At 39.7% G+C, this 17,055-nt stretch overlaps 1 protein-coding gene across 1 annotated transcript in view; it reads right to left on the reverse strand.

Annotated features, from left to right (window-relative positions):
* MUC16 (mucin 16, cell surface associated) overlaps positions 1–17,055 on the reverse strand; it is a gene marked incomplete in the record, with an annotated part of 203,838 nt that overhangs the window by 38,919 nt on the left and 147,864 nt on the right. Inside the window, 20 exon segments of the mRNA XM_074301797.1 lie at positions 290–325; positions 3,976–4,148; positions 4,505–4,572; positions 5,217–5,341; positions 5,578–5,643; positions 6,192–6,260; positions 7,044–7,079; positions 8,500–8,672; positions 9,089–9,156; positions 9,262–9,386; positions 9,633–9,698; positions 10,231–10,299; positions 11,113–11,148; positions 12,997–13,169; positions 13,584–13,651; positions 13,747–13,871; positions 14,140–14,205; positions 14,611–14,679; positions 15,965–16,000; positions 16,620–16,792. Of these exon segments, the coding sequence (XP_074157898.1) occupies positions 290–325; positions 3,976–4,148; positions 4,505–4,572; positions 5,217–5,341; positions 5,578–5,643; positions 6,192–6,260; positions 7,044–7,079; positions 8,500–8,672; positions 9,089–9,156; positions 9,262–9,386; positions 9,633–9,698; positions 10,231–10,299; positions 11,113–11,148; positions 12,997–13,169; positions 13,584–13,651; positions 13,747–13,871; positions 14,140–14,205; positions 14,611–14,679; positions 15,965–16,000; positions 16,620–16,792 (1,820 nt within the window).

Below are 17,055 nucleotides of genomic sequence, written 5' to 3' on the forward strand. Positions count from 1 at the left end.
ACTGGAACTCTCCTAAGAGGGCATATAAATCAGGAATTCCCTAGTACCCATGGAAAATGGATATCCACTATCTGCCTGAAGAATTAAACTCATTCCACAGCTGATTCTATTGTAGGAAGAAGTCCTTTCTAATAACACTCAAGTGAGTTACGAGTGCACAGATATTAAAGAAAGTCAAGATAACTTCACTTTTCTCAGTCATACTGAGGATCATTTCCAGGTGTGAAACAATTTCAGCAATCACAGCTGGCCTGAGAATCAAAGCATATCTGTATAATGAGACACTTACTCATCATGGGTTGGACTGGACTGTACTCGTTATAACCTGGAAAACAAAGGACAGATAATGAAAAGAAATATCACATGAGAAAAGAACCAAGAGAACACTTGAGAGGCTCATATCGAGAACAACAGAAGACCTAATGACTCAGTTTGCTATCTGTAGGGATCTTGGGTGTCTGCTGTTTGGGGGAAAGGTCGAAAAAAATTCTTCCAGGTACCTGCCAGCTCTATGACATGACAAATATAAAAAGAAACTGTCCTTGATCTATTCTGCCCTACTTAAACAAAGAGCAGAGCAAATCTTTAGAATGGTTGCTCTGGTTTGTTGTCAGACTCCTCTCCCCACCCTCCTGGCTTATAGAAGAAATTCAACACACCAAGAATTTTTTTTTAATTTTTATAATTATAACATTTTCTTTGATAGTACATATGCATAGGTAATTTTTTTTATAACATTATCCCTTGTACTCCCTTCTGTTCTGAGTTTTTCCCCTCCTTCCCTCCACCCCCTCCCCTAGATGGCAGGCATTCCCATACATATTAAATATCTCATAGTATATCCTAGGTACAATATATATGTGTAGAACCTCATTTTTCAACACACCAAGAATAAAGATTAACAGAAACATAGAAATGAAGCAATGACCTGATCCAACCTATAACTGACCAGGAATCCTTTCTACAACTTTCCCAATAAATGGCAAGCTAATATTTATTTGAAGTTCTTCAGGGAAGGGAAACCTACTTCCTGAAGTAGCTATCCCACTTAGTAAGAAATTTTTCTTTATATCAAGCTAAAATTTGCATCATTGCAACTTTATTTTTGGTTCTGCCCATTGGGATCAAGCAGAATAAGTCTGTTCTCTTTTCTTTGTGACAGTCCTTTAATCCCTTGAAGATAATAAAATACTTTACCTTTCATACTATAGCATAAGATTTTTCTTAACCTTTTTTGTTTATCATATAATGTTATTGAGCCATGTGGAGTGTTGGAGTGTTGAGTTAAACTTACTAAATTTTTTCAGACAAGTTTAGCACCTCCTCCAACTCACACTCACAAAGTAGGTTTTCAGAATCCAGATATAAAGCTTTGTTATCCCTATTAGATTTTACCTTATTAGATTTGATTCCAACATACTAGCCTATTCAGATGCTGTGGGATCCCAGCTCTGTCATCTAATACATTGGTTCAATCCTAAAGCTTTGGATTAACTGTAGAATTAATAAGCATGTGATTTATGCCTCTTCTCAAATTATTTACCTTTTAAAAGTAACACAAAATAAAAGAATTATCACTAGAACAAAATACTACATACCTCTGTTCAAGTTGGTATTAAATAATTAATCACTATTCTTTAGGTCCAGCTATTCTACCATTTTAAACCACTTAACTGTGCTACCTTCTAGTCCAAAGCTTCTTACATTGTAGGTTGAGATCTAATGAATTGTGTAACTAAATGTAGGAGTTTCAAAATTATGATTTATTATTAGTAAATGTTTGACTTGTATATGTATTTTATGTACCTATGAGATCCGAGGTACATAAAAATTTCTTGGGCAAAAAGGGGTCGCAAATGGAAAAAGTTTAAGAAGCCCTGATTTAGTCAATATCTATCCCAAACATTGGGATTAACATGGGGACATTTGTCAAATACACCAGTTCCTTTTCCACTTCCTGAAAAGATGTTTCCATCCCTAAAAAAAAGAAAACCCTTTCACTTGATCCTGCAATCCCCTTACCCTATCATTATGTCTCTTCTCCCTTTCACAATCTAGAAAAAGCTATTTCTCCCACTCACTTCTCAACCTCTTGCAATCTGACTTCTGATTCTATCACTTGACTGAAAATCTGAGTTTACCAAGAATCTTTAAACTGCTAAATCCAATCCTTTTCTCAGTACTCATTCTTTTTTACCTTTTTACGTATACACTGTTGACCACACTGTTTCTCCTGGACGTTCTCTCATCAGCTCCTGGCTCAATCATCATCTTTAAGCAGACAAATACAAGATCCACACAATCCACCTGATCTGTCTCTTGAACTTCATTCCCATGTCATTAGATGAGTACTAGAGATGTCCATATGAATGTTACAAACTCATCTGAAACTCAACATGTGCACAATGGGATTCTTATGTCCTTCTAACTCACCTCTTGTCCCCAATTTGGAAAATTAGCATCGATTCCATTTTTACATCACTGCTCACATTTGCTCACATAGCCACCGCTATGATTGACATCCTCATCACCACTAGGAGGCTTTCATAACAACTTCCAAACTGGTTTTCCTGACTCGTCTCATCACTCCAACCCATCTTCTGCATAGTTGTTAAATTAATGTCCCAAAGACACAGGTCTGATCTTGTCACTCACTTCCTCAAGAAGCTTCACTGCTCTAATTTGCATATTCCCTTCTTTAGGATTGCTTTGGGAATAAAATATAAATGCTTCTATTAGATATTTAAAGCCAATAAGGAATCTAGTTAGCTCCAAGGGGCCTTTTTAGACTTATTTCACCTAATTCCCTTCTTACAATTGTTACATTTTACTCATATGTGACATTCCAACTTCTGGTTATAGAATTATAAGTGGTCATCCATACCTATAATGCTCTCCCATGCTCATTTCTACTTCCTGAAATCCTTTCAATGTTTTATCTTAAATACTATCTTTCACACAAGATCTTTCTTTATGCCCTCAACTATTAGTGATCTCTTCTTGAAATGATTTTGTATTTGCTGTGAATATATTTTGCATTTCTTTTTGTTTCTGGATACATGGTATTTTCCCTTAGTAGAGAGTAAAGATAATTTGATTTTTTTTTCTCTATATCCTCAAAGCCTGGCAAAATGGCTGACACAAAATAAGCACTCATTAAAAACAAAATGGATTGAACAGAAATTAATTCCATTCCATAATCACCCTCTTTCACAGGGCTCCCTAGTTCCTTTTAGATTGTAATGGGAAAAGTGGACACAATATTCCAGATATAATCTGATAAGTCCAGAGGATGGTAGGATTTTACTTTTAATCTTCCAGATATTAAAATTGCCTTTGTGCATCCTAATATTGCATGTGTGTGTGTGTGTGTGTGTGTGTGTGTGTGTGTGTGTGTGTGTGTAATTGCTCTGTGTCATTGGCATGGAGCTTGTTATTCATATTGAGGTTGTAGTTTATGAGAGCCCCCACAGAGTGCTGTCTAGTAATGAGCCTTCATTCTGGGTTCTTACAGTTAATTTTTTAAAAACTTATTTAATGAAGATGAGCATATAAATTTCATTTTGTTAAGTGTGGCCCATGTCTCAAGTGAATTGAGTCCTGATTAGATCATGATTCTTTGCAACATGGTAGTTACCGCCCTATCAATAAATTTTGTGTCATTTATGTATTTGCTTCCTTTTATCTATGTCTTCATCCAAGTCATTGTTAAATATGTTGAACAAAATACCACCAAAGTCAGAGCTTGGTGACTGCCATTCATTGAAAACAATTAAGAAAACTAAAAACAGGTTCTCTGGGGAAGTAGGTATCTGTTTTGCATAATTGAATAGACAAGGGATGAATGAGAATAAAATTAGGGATGTTTGGAGAGCCAAATCATAATGAGAATGAGATAAGAGACAATTTGGAATTAGAACATCAGAGAACATGACACACAGAGGAGCCAATCTCTGCTTCCATAACATAACTCACCATTGAGGTAAAGAGTGTCCTTGTCCAGGACGTAGGGTCCAAGCCTGGTGATTCCATAGGTCTGGTTGCTCAGCTCCCAGTAAACCTTTTCTCTGTCCAGGAAAGGTCTAGCAAGATCTTGCCAACGGGTACATATAATATCTACTCTAGTTGCTAAGCCGTCCTTCATAGGTCTAGAAAGGAAATGTTGATAAAGTCTCCTAAAGCTTGGTGCTAAACTGACATGACATGACTAAGTGGTTATTGGGGCAGTGAAACTGAGATGTCTGAGATGATATGGAAAAAGCTGATAGTGACACTGATAAACCCACACCACTTCTGTAGAGAACAGTGTGGGATGACCAAGGATCTCATGGACAAGGGAGATAAATATAAAACAGCTGGGGAATTTGAAAATGGAGGGAAAAAAGGTCACTTTATGGAGACCCTATATTGGTTTCTTGTCTACTCCGAGCTCTGGTTGTGTGCATGCATGTGGGTCCAGAGAGGACAATCTTAGGACCCCAAATGGTAGCTTCCTGGGTCTCACCTCAGTGACGTTAGCCTGCATCCAGAGTAGAAGGAACCAATACTGCTTTTCACAAATAAGGGATTGAGCTGCCAAAAAAGAGGAAAAAGTGAGCACAAATATACCTTACAAGGATGGAGTCCAAAGAATGAAGATTATTGTATGGGAGGGTGCATGAGATCATAAATCAAGGATTGGAAAAAACCTTAGCAGCCATATTATTATCAACTACATAGAATACTGCCTGCACTCTGGTGGTCATCCTCATCTTCTTTCCTCTCCCCAACTTTGGACTCTGAAAGGTGTTTTACCTTATCTTCTCTAGAACCAGATCTCCATGACATTTCTCAAACAATAGGACACCATCCCACCTTGAGCATGTACTCTATTGCTTTTCCAGATCCTGCTAGTGTGCTGTTATGGACCTCCTCCTCCCATTAGAATATAAGGAAGTGTCTTGTTTACTTTTATTTGTATTCCCAGTGCTTAGTTAGCACAATGCTTCCCATAGGGAGTGCTTAGTAAATATTATTCCTTCATTTATTTATTCTTCCATTCCAGTCCAATTCTCTAATTTTACAGATGAGGAAAACTGAGAAATGTTGGTTGATTTGCCCAAAGTCACACAAGCAAGAAGCATCAGAAATGGGATTTGAACCCAGATCCTCTCATTCCAGAACCAGTGCTCTTTCTCCATTGTACCATCCCAAGGGCAGGGACTGGGAAATCTCACCAGCTGCTGCAAGATTCTTTCTAAGGAGCCAAAAATGACAGAGCCAGGGCGCCCCATGTCTTCTGTGTAGAGCAGGTTGATGATAGTGAAGTTTAGTGTGAAAGGATCCAAGGTGTGGTTATCCGCTATGGGAGGGGAAGAACAAAAAATACCCATGCCTGAGCCCCAGCCACATCACACAAATATACCCACTGACTGGGAAACCCACACTCCACGGCCCCCATTGAAATCCATTTCAAGGAGCCTCTCCCATTTCCCAAACCGTCCTCGCCTATTCCTCTTTCATTGGTCTTCTCATCTCCTAGTTAAGCACAATAAGACATTCCTGGGAATGCATAACAAGTACACCCTTTAAAGGTACCTGAGGTGGTGGAGAATGGTGATGGAGTTGAAAAGGCATCTGGAGGGAAAGAGGTTCTCACAGGAACTGAGGATAAACCATGAAGAATGGAAATCATTAATAAAGCCATAGCACGAAAATTTTCAAATTGGGGAGACAACTACTGGATGTGGGAGAAAAGTCCCAGAATCCCTTGAGGGATGGGGCTCAATAATCATAGGAGGAAACAGATAATTTATGTAATTGGACGCTACTAGCAAAACTTGTCAGTCTCTGTCCTTCCTGTCAGAATACCCTAGGTCTTTACTTTAAGTTTTGTATGGGACATATGAGCTCATTTCAAATAACTATAAGAATTTTTTATTAGCTATTAAATCAACTGCCAGAATTTGTCTTTCTTTTTATGGAGAAGAGGTATGTATTGGGGAGAGCTTTAAAATATAAAACACACTAAAGTCACCTTCCCTCCCCCAAATACTAGATGTTGATTTCCTTTTATTTGAAGTGTTTTTTTTTAGAATAAGGTGATTTTTGAAGATTAAGTCAAATTCCCTTTTCATAATCATATTCTCTCCCCAGATTCCATGTGGATCTAGTGGGCATGCCCCAAGGTAGTAAAGTTGCCAAATTTCTACCTGTGGAGGTTCCAGGCCCTGAGGACACCAAGGGAGTTGTAAATGATGATGCAGTGAATGAACTAAAAGCTGTAAACAAAAAGAAAAAAAAATCGAGGAAGAGGAGTAATATTGACGAGTGAGAGAAACCAAAATTGCCCACAGGGTTAACTGCTGGTAATTGGTGTCATCATGATATTTATGTGGTCATTAATTCAGTGTTCCACATGTAGGAAATGTCTAATAAGTGTTTGACAAATGACTGAATGAATGTGGACAAATACTTCTGCTTGACTTAACTGTCTAGATTCTCACAGGAGGAGCCTTTCATAAGGACATTGGCTAAAGTATGTCCCGTTGTTGACACTATTAACAGAATTTAGGGGTACAAGGGATACCATCATGAATACTCCTTCAGAAATCTTGCTTAAAGAGCTAAGGTCCACTATTCATTCCCCTGACCATCCCATGGGGATCATTTACTAAATTATCGCCATTCAATCTCAGATTAAAGAGTCTGGGAATCCCAGGAAATGAAATAGTGTCTCTGGATCATGAAGGGTCAGAAGGATCTGGAGTCTATTGTTTTCCCCACCTGGAACATTTTCTTCATAGAATTGCAGTAGTAATAGGAAAACCCCTCTGAGTATGTCTAACCCTCTTCTTGTGTCTTTGTGATGATTTCTAATGATGGGTAATTCAAAATGTCTCAAAAGACAGTCCTGGGGGAGGGGAATTCTTTTCTAAATTGACTAAAGGGGAAGGAATACTGGCATTATGGGGCTTACCTATAGGAGTTGGGGGAGGAAGAAAAGACTTGGGACTCAGTAATGACCTAGGAGTCAAAGTTGATTTGAAAATAAAAACACTTACTTGTTGTAGGTTGGATAGGATGGTGTTCATTATAACCTGCAAAGCCAAATAACAAATAACAAAGAAAAGTAGATCAGAAGAAAAGAAGAGGAAATTTGATAGACACTAAGATGAGAACAAGAGCTGAACTGATGACTCAACTGAGTTCTATTGTGCACTCCTTTACTCCCTGCCATGGAGGGAGAGGTAATAAGGACATTTAAACTTTGGGGATTTAGATACAGCAAAGAGTGCCCTTATTCAATTCATTTTTGCTATGTCCTGGTCTGCAGAAATATAGCATAGGGCAAAAACACGTACTGATTATCCTAGGTCATCTCTAAGAGCAAGACAGAACCCTTATGCACAACAGTAAGCACTTACAAAGCTTTTTCAATTATTTTAATTCAAGCTTCCTATATAAGAACTCTTCCAAATCCATTTTCAGCAAAATGTCATTCTGGCTTTGCATGAGGACTCTCAGTGGGGGAAACCACACTCCCTCCTCAGTGCATTCTACTTTTGGATGACTATAATTAATGGAAGATTTTCCCTTAATATGAATCTAAATACCTTTCTGGGTCACTTTCACACATTACTTATAATTCTGCTCTTTGAGGCCAAGTAGAAGGATTTTATGTGCTTTGTCCCTTGAGAGACCTTTAAATATTTGAAGAAAACATTAGGCCTCTTTTTATTCACACTAAACACACCCAGTTCCTTCAAAGAATTTTTATGGCATTGTTTCAAGTTCCCTTGGTGGCCATTTTCTTTCTGTGTATGTTTTTCTTAAAGTATAAATCCTCAGAACACGAACTAATATTGTGTGGCTAATATTAGGGGGCTGATCAGGCCAGAGGACAATGGAACTACAATCTTCTTCTTTACAAGTTCTTGATTTGTCTTCCTGGGGACTAATTGAATTGTTCTATCATACTACTGGATCATGCTGAGATTTCATTCTGCTGAACCCTTATAGTCTTCTCAACATGAATTCTTTCTAGACAAGTTCCCACAATCCTTTGATCAAGCAGTTAATTTTGTAAATTTGAATCCATATTTTTACCTTACATTTGTTAAATGCCATGTTGTTAGATGTAATTCACCTTTTTTATTTTTATTGAACTCAAATTCTGACTGTGTTAACTACTCAACCCTTCCATTTTTCTGTCCTTTGAAAATTTTCTTCCATCTATGACTATCCAATTTATTGCTAAAATGTTGAATATAACAAAACCTGATGCTAATTGACAATAATGCAGAAAATGAAGAGGAATGGGTTAACCAGGGAAGTAGGCATAGATAGGGCCCATTTTGTGCCATTGACACAAGGGAGGACTGGGAACATAGAATTCTGGAGGTGTTAGGTCCTGAGTCAGAGTGGGAAGAAAAAGAAAAGATGTTAATGTTGGGACTGTGGTCTCCTAACAGAGCTGGAGGTAAAGGAGTCAACTATTGCCCTCATGAAGAATCTCACCATTAAGGTAGAAACTATTCTTGTCCAGAGTGTAGGGGCCCAATCTGGTGATGCCGTGAGTTTCATTGCTCAGTTCCCAATAAACCCTTTCTCTGTCTAGATAGGGACTGGTTGGCCCCCCTCGATGGGTGCACACAGCATCCACTCCAGTTGCTAAGCCGTCCTTCATAGATCTATGGAAGGAAACACATGGAGAGACCTCTAAGCTTAACGCTAAGAGATTAACTTGAGGGAGGAAATGGGGAAATTAAACTGAGATGAAGTGACATCAAAAAGGATAATGATGGATGAAAACTCTCATTATTTGTGTGGTTAGGATGGTTTAATAGACACAGATCTCCCCCCCGGAGAGAAGTATTTCAGCATTATAGCATTTGTTCCAAATTATGACAGACAAAGAGAGCTCCTTTCTGAAGGACCCCTGAGTGAAGACAATGAGAATGAAACCATTTTCAAATTTGAAAATGGAAGAAATGGGCCCTAGGAAGAGGCACTGCCTTTGTTGCTTGCCCACCCTGAGCCTTAGCCATGAACCTGGGGCATCAAGGGAAATGATGTCAGGTCTCCAGATTTTATGCTCAGATCTCACCTCAGGGCAATCACTTTGCATCCAGCATAGGAGGAACCAATACTGCTTTGCTTGAACAAGGGGCTGAGCTGTTAAGGCAATAAGAAGGAGAATGAGCAACCAAACTTTCATTCCCCCAAATGGAGAAATTTGCTGCACGGGAATGGGCTTAGGTAGGGCCTGTGGAACCTCACCAGGCGCTGCAGCACTCTCTCGGTGGAATTGAAAATGCCAGAGCCAGGGTGCCCCATGTCTTCTGTGTAGAATAGGTTGGTGATGGTAAAATTCAAGGTAAAAAGTTCCAGGCTGTGGCCACCAGCTATTACAGAGAAGGAAAACAAAAGACTCAGGCCTGAGCCTTGGGCACATCAATCAAGCATCCATTCAAACTGAACTACTGTTGTTATATTTATTCCATCCTGGAAGGAAACCTCAGCACCCTGACCCTAGCGATATCCACATTATGGAATCTCCCCATTTTTTCTTTCTATCTCCTATCTTCTTATACCCTACTCAAGCATAATAAGTTACCATGAAAATTGAATCAGAAACTTATCCTTTATACCTGTGGTGCTGGAGAATGGTGATGGAGCTAGAGAAGTGTCTGGAGAAAAAACGGTTGTCACCGAAGCTGGAAATAATAATTATAATAAATATATAACACATAAATAAAGCCATAATGTGAAAAATCTGAAGTCAGAAAATTGGAGTAAAAAAATTCAGCTTGCTTTAGCCATAAAATCCCTGGATGAAAACTCACAATCCAGAATGAGAAGGAAGTATGTATTTGAGTGATGGGGATCCAATTATTAGTATATCTTACCAGGTTCAAGAGCTTCCTGGTTTAACTTTCTTTAAATTATTAATGGGACATGTGGGCTTATTCTTGGTTCCCATAGTGATTTATCCAGTTAATTTTTAAATTTATAAGAACTTAAATCTAGTTAGGCCTTTGGGACATGAACCCTCAAGTTAATACATTAAATCATATACCCTTTTCCCAATTGGCAAGTAATTATGTTTCCAAGTAAAGAGGATTTGAAATTTTTAGGTATGTTCCTTCTTTCAGAGAGGCCATTTTTTTTATCAGTTTCTGAGGTTCTAAGTGTGCAGGGGAGAAGGGGAAGGGAATGGTGTGCTCTTCCGGGTATTCCTATTCTTACTTGTTGAGGTTCTAGGCCCTGCGGACCACAGGGTAGTCACAGGTGCTGATATACTTGTTGGCTGTTGAGCTGAAAAAAAGGAGTATTATTAGTTATTAACAAAAGCCGTTGTTCCCCATATAAGAAGACCCTAGTGAATTATGATCATAGCTCTATATGCAGGAAATACTTTATAAATGTTCAATGGCTTAGTGAGTGTGATCAAGCAACGTCCCTGGCAGCTACCAGAATAGCCTGCCAATGAGAGTAGCACAAATGACATTAAGAGCTACAAGAAGCTGCTTGTATGACTCCCTCTCCAACTATTCTCAAAGGGTTGGGTTTCCCTGTGACTCACTCATTTCTTTAATTGCCTAGAAATAGCTTGCTAAGTCATCATTCTCATGAAATCTTGGGCAGACAACATGGGAATCCCAGAAACCATGGCTCTAAGATACAGAGGACCAGGAGGACCTTAAGGTCCATCTCTCCTATCTAGGACCTTTTTATTAAGAGAATTTCAAAGGTGCAATGGTCTTCAGGGCACATTTAATCCAGGATGGTGTCATTAACATCTATGACAAATGGCTATTCGACATCTTTTTCCCCCCAATATCCCAGGTTCAGTGAACTTGCCAGCTCACGAGGCAATTACACTATTGGGATTTCTTTCTAATGATGTCTAAATGTGTTGCCAGGAAAGGGACCTTAATTAGTTCATGCTGTCACCAGTGTGACAGCTAAGAGTTAAGAGGGAATAAAAAATTTTTGGAAGGGGATATCTTTGTATCTGCAGTACCTGGTACATGTTAAGTGAGTAATAAATACTTGTTGACTAACTACCTGAGAACAGGACTTACAGACGACCAAGGATGTAAGGGATTTAAATGTTAGAATACTTACTGGAAGAATATTGGACTGATCTATGCCCATTATAACCTAGGAAACAAAAGAGAGACAATGAGGGGAGAATATAATGGGAAGAGACTTAAGATACTCATGGTGACAAAATGACTCATTTTCCTGTCTCCTGACATCTGGCATCTCCCTGGCACCCTGATCCATGAGGGGGCAGATAACAGAATTCTCCTGCATCTACCCCCTAACCCTGCCAAGGTCTCTACATGAGACCCAGAGTACAAACAACAAAGAAGCTTGCAAGCTGGGGGTGGGGGATGAAGTTAAGAGGTACTTGAAGAATCCACAGCCTTGCTGTGCCCTGACCTGTAGAAATAGCAAGTAAAGCTTCAGACTGCCTGTCCTGGCATATTTTCCATGACAACCCTTCCAATACTTGGAGACGCTTCTTGTGTCACTTTAAATCCTCCTTCCTCCAGGTTAAACATCCCCATTTTCCTCACCTGATGTTTATATGTAATGAACTAAAAATCCTCCACCATTTTCCTTCCATCTTTCTCTCTATTGTATGCTCTTTGGACAGTGACACTGGCTTGGTTGTTCTCCATCTTCTGACTGATCATTTTCTCTAGTTGTCCCTCTTTTTTGGAATGCTTTTCCTTCTCATCTTTACCTCCTAGCTTCCTTCAGGTCCCATCTTCTACAGGAAACCTTTCTCAATCCCTACTAATTCTAACACTTCTTTTAATTATTTCCTATTTATCTTGTTTGTCTTCCTCATTAGATTATAAACTCCTTGAGGGCAAGTACTAATTTTTTTTAACCTTTCTTTGTGCCTCCAGAATTTAGCCCACCACCTGGTATATAGTACATGCTTAATGAATGTTTTTTGATTGACTGACCCTTCTTTGGATGTTCTCTAGTTAATCTCTCTGTCTTAATTCGGTGGGTGAGAATATTGGTCAACCAATGATGTTCATTAGATTGAATATTTACCTTAGATTTTGTTTAAGACTCTCAACTCATTTTCTGGGCTGCCAGTTACTCTGTTGATTCATGGAGATTTCAATCCATTAAAAAGCTCCAAGTGTCTCATACGAGAACTGCTGCCTAGCCAAGGCTTTTCCACACAAATAACCATTATCTTCTCAGTTTGCTCTATACAGGCCAAAAAGAAATGACCAACTTCCTGCTTCCTGAACATGACATTCCTATGTTCCTGGGATGGATTGGGCTCACTCATTTCTACGAACACCTATCCTTTTAAGGCATGTCTCATGTACCACCTTTTCCAAAAGATCTTTTCTGACTTGGTTGCTCCTCTTCCATAACTTTGTGTCTATCCTAGATTTATCTGTGGACATAGTGTCTCCTTCCAATAAAACATAAGTAACAATTCTCTGTTTGTATGCCCAGAACTTAGCCTAGCTCCAAGCACATCTATGTTTAACAAAGTAGTGTTGATTGATCAATTAAATTTAAATGTTAATGTAAGTGAACTTAAAATCGTTCCTTTTATAAATATCATTGTGTTATATTTACCTTATTTTTCATATGCTAGTTTTTTTAACAGGATCCTAATTCTATTCAATACATTAATTATTTATCTCTTAAAGCTTTGTAACTTTTATATATTTGCTGCTATGTCTCTCTACAAATAATTGCTAAAAATCACCGATTAGAACAGGACTAAAGATGTCTCCCTTTTTCTCTGTTTCTGCCACCAAGATACACTAACTTAAGGGAATCCCTAGGGAAATAACTTGTATGGATAGAATTTGTCTTGTGTAGTTGACGTAATAGGTGATGACTGAGAAATAATGATTCTCTGGGAAGTTAGAGTGAATCAGAGGGGAAGGATAACATAGGAGGAAGTGGGACTGGGATGAGGATAGGAAAAAAGGCTGAGTTTCAGTTTAGACTTCTCACCATTCACATAGAGACTGTCCCTCTCAAGTGAGTAGGGACCCAGCTGGGTGATGTTGTTTGTCTGGTTACTCAGCTCCCAGTAAACCCTCTCTCTGTCCAGAAAGGGGCTTGTTGGATCTCTTCGCTGTGTGCAAAGGGCATCCACTCCAGTTGCTGAACCACTCAACATTGGTCTAGAAAAGTACATGATAACATAGAAACTTGTACTAAAAAGGATGATAGGAGCCCCAAATACAAAGAGAAACTGAAGAGCCTGAGAAGATTGGGGGAAATATGATGGGGATTCCAGGATGATTGAGTTGCTTCCATTATTTCTCTGGTAAGAGTGTTGGTCAACCAGTGATCTCAACTGGATTGAATATTTACCCTAGAGAATTTCTTCTAGTTTACGCTTTAGAGGAATGAATTTCCTGAGAATCTATAAATAAGGACTGTAATAAAGCAGATTAAGAATTTTAAGACTAAAGAAAGTGGACCAAAAATGGAAAAGCTACCTTTGGTTGAAGTCCAACTCAAGCTTGGAGTATATTCCTAGAGGAAGGAGGGAGATGCCCATAAATCCCAACTTGAAGGTTCTATACTCTCACCTCAAGCAAGTAACTTTGCATCCAGAGTAGAAGGAACCAATGCTGCTACCCCTGAACAATGGACCAAGCTGACAAAAGAAGGAGAAATGAGTGAACACATGGGCTGGATTGGAAGGAAAAGGAAATTGAGACAAAAGTTAGAGTAGGAGTTGGAAAATCTCACCAGGCGTTGTAGGATTCTCTCTGTGGAATTGAATTTGCTAGAGCCTGGATGTGCCATTTCTGTTGTATAAGGCAGGTTTATGATTGTGAAGTTCAGAGTGAAAGTCTCCAGACTGAGGCTAGTGGCTGCAGGAGAAAAAGGCATAGAGAAACTCCTCACCTCTGAGACTGAGACAATCAGTCTAAATCAGTCAAAGAGATACCCAACTATTCTATAATTCCTTCCTAGAAGGAAGCTCAGCATCCTGGTCCCACTGAGGTTCCCAATAAGAAATTTTTATTCCACTTCCCAACTCCTCTCCCTCCCCTTTGCTCTGCCCCTCTCATTCCCTAATCTCATGCCCCAAAAAAGACTTTCCTGAAGAATGAATAATAGAAAGAGGAAGTTTTGAACCTGTGACATTGGAGAATGGTGATGGAGCCAGAGATGTTGCTGAAGCAAATGAAGTTGTCACAGGGGCTGGAGAAGAACATATTGATAAAATTACCAGGTAAATGTTTCAAGTAAGCTCTCCAAAATATGGGGCATCTGGGCTCTGCTTACTTAGCTTAGCCAGAGAACCACTGAGAGGGAAACTATAGTCATGAGTCTAAGAATGATATTCAGTCACCACAGAAAGAGACAACAAGTAGAGTGAAGATAAGAACCAAAATCTAAGTTTGTTAGGTCAGAGGCTTTCTGCCTGGGTTGCCTTGGGTCACACTCTTTCTCATGCCCCCAGTTTCCCATTCCCTACTTGTTGGGTGATAGTTTTTAGAGTGATGGCAACTTTGAAATGCTTAGTATGTTTCCCTTTTTTAGAAAGCATACCCTCTTCCCAGCTGTCACCCAGAGAATAAGGACAAAAGCCTACCCCCTTCTTACCTGTGGGACTATCAAGCTCAGTGGGCCTTAGGGGAATTTCAGTTGTGGATGCAGTTTCTGACCCCAAAGCTGTGAAAAGGAATGTCGTTAGAGACACATGGATTGAGATCATGGATAACAAAGCGTAACTCCCTTCTCGTAGTAGAGAGGACAAAATGCTATGAATAGGGATCAGTCATTCTATCAAGTGGTTTGGCTTAACTTTTTTTTTAAAAACAAAGGAGACTTTTTAAATGGAGGCAGCCATTGAAAGTGAGAGCATTTGCAGAAATAATTATAATATAAAAGCAGAAAAGCATCAATAAACTAATTAGAGAGAGAGAAAGACAGAATTCATGGTTACCCCTCATGAGAACCAAAAAAAAAAAACTAGAGGCATTCAGGCATTGGTTGAGTGTCTTGCACGTAGGAGATGTTTAACAAGTTTCCTCAATGCCTGTGTGACTGACTATTGTCCAACACTTCTGGAAGCTGTCAGAGTTCTCAGCTAGTGGTTTGTCCCAATAAGAGTCCCAGAGATGTTCTCTCAGAGACTATATTGATAGAGGAAGTGAGATCAAGACCATAAAACAGCCTATGAGCCTCCCCTTCTCTCTTCCGAGAGCTGAGGTTCATGTGCAAACTGGCAAGCCTCTTGACCCCATGTTGGGACAGTTAGACAACCCATAAGCATTGATTAAACACCTACTGTGCTTCATAATGGGGCTAGCACTGTGCTAGGGACTGCAGAAACACAAGCAAAGGAGGAGACAGTCACTACTCTTAAGGAGCAAGTCATTACCAATCAAACTCTGATAGAGTTAACTGGGATCCCCAAAATCTGAGACTGGGGTTCCAACCTGTGAAGGGTCAGATGATTCTAGAACTCCATTTTCTCTAATTTAAAACTTTTTTTCTGATAGAAGCATAGAATTGCCAAACTTCGGCCTAGGAAAAGTCCTCATAGGGTCATCTCTAGTCTCCTAGACAGATGGTTGCCTAACAGGGTCATAGGACTAGAAAGATCACAGAGGCCAAATCCAATTAAGTGACTTGCCAAGTCTTGTACGTATGTAAGGCAGGGTTTAATTCAGGCCTTTCTCACTCCAAATTCATTAGTTTATTCACAATGCTACATAGCTGCTTTTAAAACCTTGAAGACTTGCAGTGGTGTTGGATGCACTACTTCCTGGAGCAGTCCACCCTGCTTTGGGTTTTGATACCTTTTGATATCCGAGTGGGATGAAAGTATGAAGTAAAGGTAGTGACTGGTTGGCACTCTCACACCAGAGGCCAACTTCAGGCCTCAAGTGGGGGACAGAGTTCAGGGCGTGTAGATGGATACACAGGGGTATTTGAATGTCAGAACACTCACTAGTAGTATACTGCACAGCACTGTGTTCATTATAACCTGGAAAACAAAGAAAGGATAGTGAGAGGAAGGAGTTCATGAACCCACAAGAGAAGGAAGGAAACAAGTAGCTCAGAGTAAGGGGCACAACGGAATTAAAGATTTAGTTTACTAAGTCTGGGCACCTGAGGAAATTGTTTCTTGAGGAAAGGGAAAAGAAAATTCTCATTCCCATTTTTCTATAGATAAAGAGAAAAAAAAACACTTGCAATTTGGAGAGATTCCTGGATTGCTAAGAGAAAAAGATATAATGGAGGCCCTAAATGATTCCACCAGGGTTTTCTTTATCCTGGATTATGGGGAAAAGAGGAGCAAAACATCAGGGTGGCTGTCCATCCCCATATTCCAGACAAGAAGGGCATGTTCAGCAGCCAAGAATAATACAAGTCTGTTAAAAATGCTGAAAAAACTAGACCAAGAGCACAGTTCCATGATAGACCATCAAGTAACAGCAACAAAGGAACTCTAAAGGAAGGGCCTCCCCACTTAAAGTCACTATGGGAAGGCTCTGTATTGGGCAGGGGGTTCAGGAAGAGATGAATGAGAAGGGCTCGGGGAAGTAAGGAAGACTCAAGAGAAAGAACGAAAAGAAGGGCAGAGCCTCAAAGGGGCAGCTCACCATCAAGGTAGAGACTGTCCTTATCAAGTGAGTAAGGTCCCAGCCTGCTAATGCCAAAGGTCTGATTGATCATCTCTCGATAAACTTGCTCTCTGTCCAAGATGGGTCTGGTGGGATCTCTCCGATAGGTGCACAGTACATCCACTCCAGTCGCTGAGCCATTCTTCATAGGTCTGAGAAAGGAAATGTTGGTAATTACAAGAATGATACTGAGGAAGCCGAGAACCCCCCAAGTATAAGGACAGGCATCTCCTCTGAGGAACTGATGACATTTCTGTGAGAAAGAGCATTGAACAGTATTAGCTACATACAACTCCTCTCTTTCTCTCTCTCTGTCTCTTTCTCTCTCCTTCTCCCCCCTCTCTATGTTTCTTTCTCTTTCTCTCCCACTCTCCCTCTCTCCTCCCTTGCTCTTTATGTCTCTCTTTCTTTCCCC

Source organism: Sminthopsis crassicaudata, chromosome 1 (genome assembly GCF_048593235.1).
Source record: "Sminthopsis crassicaudata isolate SCR6 chromosome 1, ASM4859323v1, whole genome shotgun sequence".
Lineage (NCBI taxonomy): Eukaryota > Metazoa > Chordata > Mammalia > Dasyuromorphia > Dasyuridae > Sminthopsis > Sminthopsis crassicaudata.